At 49.2% G+C, this 6936-nt stretch overlaps 1 protein-coding gene across 1 annotated transcript in view; it reads right to left on the bottom strand.

The window, feature by feature from the left end:
* The window catches only part of Gns (glucosamine (N-acetyl)-6-sulfatase), a 37125-nt gene that overhangs the window by 14835 nt on the left and 15354 nt on the right, over window positions 1–6936 (bottom strand). The window contains exons 8-9 of the mRNA XM_021205818.1: window positions 6291–6409; window positions 4210–4313 (exon numbers count right to left, since the gene is read on the bottom strand). Of these exons, the coding sequence (XP_021061477.1) occupies window positions 4210–4313; window positions 6291–6409 (223 nt within the window). The remainder of the gene's footprint in view (window positions 1–4209; window positions 4314–6290; window positions 6410–6936) is intronic.

Below are 6936 nucleotides of genomic sequence, written 5' to 3' on the forward strand. Positions count from 1 at the left end.
GACCTTATGCAGTTACAGAATCTGCACACACTATGTAAGACTATAGAGACCTTATGTAGTCACAGAATCTGCACACACTATGTAAAGAGACTAGAGACCTTATGTAGTTAAATTGTGAACAGAAAAGTCAAGTGGGAATTGTCTACCTTGGTCTCACACAGACTTCTGATTAGTTGTGCAAGCAAGGTGAGTCCTCTCAGAACACAGCGAGCTTCCAGATACTAAAGTTCTAATATTAACCAACCAAGGAGGGGCTGGGAAAGGCATGGCACACAGCACCCCAGAAGGCATCCAGGATCCTAAGCAGGGCTACTACAGGCAAGTCACATAACACCCCAGAAGGCACCAAAGGGTCCATTTGCCAAGAGCTATGAGCACTTGAGAGGGTCTAGCATCAGCAAAGGCTGAGCTGCTGTGGGTGGATCTGCCCTTAGCTTCCATATCTAGGAAGGAGCCAGGGTATCACACTTAAGTAGGGATGAAGACGGCTGGAGAGATGGCTCAATGGCTAAGAGCACTGTGAACCTGAGTTCAGTTCCCAGCACCCATACTGGGGGCTCACAAGTACCTCTACTGTAGTTCTAGGCAGCGGCTCTCAACCTTCCTAATGCTGTGACCTTTTAATACTGTTTGTCAAGTTATGGTGACCCCCCCAACCATAAAATTATTTGTTGCTATAACTGTAACTTTGCTGCTGTTATGAATCCTAATGTAAAATATCTGGTATATAGGATATCTGATATATGACCCAAAGGGGTCATAACCCATAAGTTGAGAACCACTGTAGAGGACCTGACACCCGTTCAGGCCTTTGTGGTATCTTTTGTGGGACTGTAAAGGCCCAGAATGAATGGGGAATGGCTGAGGAGAACTCTATATCCCCAGATACCTCATATAAGGAAGTATTGCTTCCTCCCCAAGCCCAACCTGGCGCCAAAAAGTTGTCTGCAACACTATCAAGGCAAGTAAGAATGTACTACCTCGACAACTGTCAGGCCTCACTCCTTGTTTGACTTTATAAGGATTTTCCCCTCGGGCCCTGACTCTCCTGAGGATGCAGACGTATCTTCCAATGCCCCCTGTCCTGGCCAATTGTACATGGCGCCACATACCTTGCCCCAGAGACACTGCCCACATTCCCAGGGGCATAAATACCCCCTTTTCTCTCCCGACAAACAGCCAGTTCTCCGAAGCTGTTCCCGGTATGTGTTCTTTACACATGCACTTACTGCAGACCAAGGCCCTGCACTGCACCTACCTCGCCCTGGCTAAGCTTCCCTCCCTCCAGTCCAGCCAGTGCATGACGGGGTTGGGTGAGGGCTGGGGGTGCTGGCCACCCCAGGGGCAGAACCTGAACACATGTGCACAGAATGGAAATGTAACACCTCCAATCCACGGCTAAGGAAGAGTAAGGCTTTCTCTGTCCAGAGTAAAGCTGGTGGGTGGCCTCCTGACTGCCAATCAGGTCAACCAGGCCAGCTCTCATCTTCCCCTTTCTAAAATCTTTCTGAAGAACCACTACTGCAAAATCTGGGTTTAGACTCATGCGTAACCAGAAGAGAGACACAGTCAGCCTTTGCCGTCCACAGACACAATCTATCCCCTCCTGAGCGGTGCTGGGTAGTTCAGCCCATGGGTCAGATGGTGACACCAGCGTTCCCTGACATTCTCTTTAAATGACTTTTTAAAATCTCACGTGTATGAATGCCATAAATACATGCCTGCACATATGTTTGTGTACCGTGTATGCCTCATGCCAAGGAACCCCAAGACTGTGTCACTGGATCCCTTGCACTGAGCTCCAGAGGGTTATGAGCCTTCAGGTGGGTTCTGGGAACAGAACTTGTGTCCTCTGCAGGGCAGCCAACACTCCTAACTTCCCTGTAGCCTCCATTCTCAGGTGTTCACACCATCTACTACACCTGTGAGCCCAGGAAGTGGGGCGGAGCCCACCATAAGGACAGACACTGCTTGTGTCAGTCCTGACTCTGCTTACTACTGAGTCCATCCGTTTTACCAAGAGTGGGTGCAGGGTGAGGTGGCACATGTTAGGGCGACCCCTTTTTAGGGTACTGCAGAATAACAAGTAAACTCAACAGGGTGAGAGTGAGGGGAGAGTGTGAAGACATGTCCTAGGGGAACCCCAAGCCAGAGCCTATAAGGACAAGCAGGCGGAGGGGCTGAGGGGCTGAGGGGAGAGTGGTCAGCACCGATGCTGCCTTCTGCCCTTGCTTGCTGGTTTTAACGTCTTTCCTTCTCATTGCTCTACTGAGCGCTGGACCCCAGACCTGGTGACTCCATCCGTCTCAACGCCACTGTGCTCCAAAGCCCAGAGCCCTTCCTTCCCTGCTGTGGCCAAGCTCTCCATTCTCTGACACAAGGACTCCTTGCCATGCCCAGGACTCAGGTGTGCAATGCTGACATAAGGCACCAGGTGGACACCTGCTGACAGGGTCGGTGACTCAGCTAGAATGTCTGAGTTCCATAGCAGGGATCTGTTGCTTTTTAGTTATGTGAGTTTATGCAAACCAATTCTCTTGATCCTGCAGACTCTCCCTGGATAGCGGGGGTCACGGAACATGATTCCGCGGGTTCTGGAGGTTGGGTGACTTACACACGACACGCAGACCACCAGCTGTCGCTATGGAATAGCTCTGATGACACCATTTCAGCTGCTTAGAGGTGAGGCTGCTGATTTTCCCGTTTGCTTGGCATGAGTAAGCTGCTGAGAAGGGATGGTCTGTTCTTCCTGCAGCTGGTGGATACAGTCTCTCTGCTTCCTTTCAGTTTCTTTCTGACAGAACATGAGGTCCCAGGCTCCATGCTTCTCAGGAGGGCACCACCTACCTACTAATATGGACTTCACACTCGGATCAAAAGCCATCCTCAGTAAGACACACTTAAGACCTGCTGACCTCCCAGCTGGCCTGTTCAGAAAGTGCCAAGACTTGTAGTTGACCCTTTCTGGGGACAGTTTACCAGTGAAGCACCAAGAGTGTTACAGTAGGAAGTAGGGAAAGGTGGGGAGTAAGGAATACCGGTGTCCTCCACCACACACACAGTCCACAGCACCCACTACCTGGATGTCTGGGCCATCTTGCGGCTTTAAATCCAATTATGTGTGTGTTCCTTTTCTCTGGTCTCAGAGCCTAGGTGATGATGGAGAATCAGGAAGAGAGAAGACATAGCCAGGGTTGCCTACTGTCACCTCCTGACCACTAGCGAAAAGTGTTTAGGATCTAGGTGGCCAGTGCCTCTATGAACAAAGTGCTTCCATGAGGCAGGCTGGGAAAGACTCTGAACCAATGGGAGCAACAGAAGATGCTGCACATCACGAGACAGAAGGGGACAGAGCAGAGAAGCCTTGGTAAACCCCTAGATATGACTTGCTCCTGATGTGTAGACTCAGGAACTTGGGAAATAAAATACTACAAGTTCAGGAAATGCTAAGATACACAAACTACTCCCTTTCAGGTGGAAGAGAACAGAATCTTTGGTGGAGCAGCCTGCTTCCTGGAGAGGGCTCCAGCGAGCTGTCTCTCAGGAACCAACACCTATTTGTGAACCACTATGAATGAAGGATGACTACTGATATCAAACAGAAAACATTGTCTTAATCAATGAAAATTAGAAAACCCAGCAGGGCAGTGTGGCGCACACCTTTAATCTCAGCACTTGGGGATTTCTGAGTTCACGGCCAGCCTGGTCTACAGAGTGAGTTCCTGTCTCGAAAACCAAAAATAAATAAATAAATAAAACAAAAAAAAACAAAAACAAAAAACTAGAGAACCCTTTTCTCTTTGTTCTTCTTGAGTTCATACCTTGGGCCCCTACATGCATTCATGTACAGTGCATGTATACACACATACATGCATGTACCCGCCTACATTCATACCCAGGACATACGCGTGCGCGCGCGCACACACACACACACACACACACACACACACACATGAAAACTGGTGAGAAACCCCACACAATTTCACACAGTGACTCTGATGACAGTCACCAGTGCTGGAAGTAAGTCTTGAAATGAACAACATGGCAGTGGAAATTCACAGAGGGCGTTGGGCTGCAGGACAAACAGGCCACTCTTTCCAAGTCCACACAGGCAGAAGAGTGTATGGCCAGCCTTCCTCGCCAAGAGGGACAGCCACGTTCTCAAGCCACACACTCCACACAGAGGATCAGCCGCGGTCTGGCACCTACCTTGCTGGTCTGGTTTGGTTTGATTCCGGGCCCTCGAACCAACAGTGGAACTTTGATATCAAACTCATACAGCTGCCGTTTGTCTATTGGCAAAGAGAACTGCCCTAAAACAAAACACAGAGTCAGCATAGAGCCAGGGCTAAGGTGGTGTTGTAACTTGTTTTTAAGATTTATTTTTTATTCATGTGTTCTCTGTCTGTCTGTCTGTCTGTATGTTAACGTATGGCACATGTGTGCTCGCCCTAGGAGGTTCAGGAGGTGCTGGATCTCCCGGAGCTGGAGTGATGGGCAGCCTTGAGGCCCCTGACATGGGCGCTGGGCACTGACCTCAGGTCCTCTGGAAGCATTCTCCTAAACCACGAGCCGTCTCTAGCTCCTGAATTCTAGGTTTTTTTTCAACACAGGACAGGAAAAAACGAGTTTACCTTTACTAGATAAATAACTAAGAAGAACCTGTTCTAAACAGGAAAATTGAGAATAAAATAATGTCTGGGAAGGAATGAAAGACAAATACACACTCATTTATGTGTATGTGGCCGGACCTGGGCGAATGTTGTCACTGCCAAATAAGGGAGAGTCCCTGTCCCCTGAGCACTGCAGTGCAGGGCCACGGAATGAGGAAAGACCCTCCTGAGGAATCCCACAGACCATAATAAGGACAGAGCGAGGTGTCAACAGTTGGCAAGTTCAGTCTGAGGGAGAGTTTTAGCAATAGCCTGCAAAGGGAATAAAAATGACAGGGACCCAGGAAGGGGCCACCCTGTGACCCACCCATCAACACTGGCACAGACACGGTGGGCCTCACAACCTGAGATGGTTGGTATAGCTCTGCATCACTGAGGCAGCCTTCTGGTCTTAAGGTACAACCGTGTCAGGTCTCAGCTCTCATTACCAGGCTAGAGGAAACACTGAGTGGAAATGAGCATGCAAGGCCCCACCTGACAAGCAGCCAAGTCGGAATGAGAAGTGTAGTAAAGGGGAAGCACTCTCCTCAGTCACCAGGAGGCACGCCGAGGCTTAGAGGCACTCAAAATTCAAGACGTTATCTGCTTGATAAATTAGGTGGGCCTGGGACTATCTGTGGACTCCTAAGTGCCCAGAGCTGCTTCAGAGGCTTTAGAGAAGCAGCCGGACCCCATGGGACTCTGTGATCCCAAGACTCTTGGAGGTCAGGGCAGCAGGATCATGAGGTTAAGGCCAACCAAAGAGAGGAAGCAAGACCCTGATCAAACACCCACGGGCTGGGGATGTAGTCAGCGGTAGCGCACTTGCCTAGAGTGCACAAGGAGTTCAGTCTAAATGTCGGCACCGCAGATCCCACCTGCCTTCCCTACTCACGCCATACACACACACACACACACACACACACACACACACACACACACAGGAAAACACGAGGAAGGCAGGAAGGACTCTGTAGCTGAAACCTTGAGTGGGAAGACAGGCAGAGGCAGGATGTACGCTGACCAGACTGGCCTCAGACTCCTGGGCTCAAGCAATCCTTCTGCCTCAGCCTTCTCAGTAAGTAATAACAGTACACACCATCACTCCCGGCCACACCAGTTTCCACGCTGCCCGATAAGATACCCACATGATAATGTAACAGACGCTGTGTCAGTCTGCCCCAGTACAGCAAGCCTAGTGTTAACTTAGGAGCAAATGTGTGCACACAGAAAACAGAACATGTCTGTAGCTATCGGGGTCCAAGCTAGAAGGCTGGGAGTCAACGGCATGGAGTTCACTCGCACTGCAGTTTTTAAAAGCCAGAAGAAGCACTCTCCAAATTACAAGATTAATGATAAAACTGTGATTGTAGGAAAACTTTGTTTCCCCGTCTACAACACATTCCCTAAGTTCCACTTACCCTACAGATGCTTTCCCATGCTATCTCCAGCTTGGTAAAGGCTTCTGTACTCCTGCCTGAGACCAGCTAGCCTAGCATCTCAAACAGCGCATACAGAAGCCTGGCTTCTTGTGTGGAAATGCTTTCTATCTGAAGAGTCCCGAGGATGAGCGCCTCGGCCTGGCGGGTGCGCAGCTGTAAAGCACTAGCTCCTACAGCGAGGTGTGACAGCCCTCACCTGTGTGGTAGCCGTTGTCTGAGGTATAGAAGATATATGTGTTGTCCAGCTCGCCGGTCGAGTCCAGTCTCTTCACCAGTTTCTCCACAAGGTCGTCAACTGAGAGCAGGGTTTGCCACCTGGAAGACACAGGTGGAAGCCACATCAGGGGCAACGGCCGCACAGAAATGCTCATCAGGAAAACAAACAGCTAATACTCAACCCTGTCCCCCAGGCTCCACCACTGCACATGCCAGAACACAGTAGGTAATTCATCACATCTGTTTTCAAGGAAATAAATCAGGCTTTTAATAGTGAGCTAATTTTACTTCTTACAGCTTGCTGTATGAGAACAGAGCTAATCAGAAAGGAAAGATGGCAATTCAGTATAGATTACTACAGATTGATTCAAATAAGTCTGTTCGACAGTATTGTTAATAGTCCAAATACTAGGCACTGGCCTAAGCAAGAGGCCAAAGCTTGTCTTGCCTATCGCCTGTTTTTATAAAGTTTTATTGGCACAGAGCAATATTTTCATATTGTCTAAGGCTGCCATTGTTTTGGGACACATATTTACTTTATTATTATCTGGTGCTACAAAAAAAAATTTACTAAGCTGGGCGTGGTGGTGCATCCTTTAATCCCAGCACTTGGGAGGCAGAGGCAG

The sequence above is a fragment of the Mus pahari genome, chromosome 9 (assembly GCF_900095145.1).
Source record: "Mus pahari chromosome 9, PAHARI_EIJ_v1.1, whole genome shotgun sequence".
NCBI lineage: Eukaryota > Metazoa > Chordata > Mammalia > Rodentia > Muridae > Mus > Mus pahari.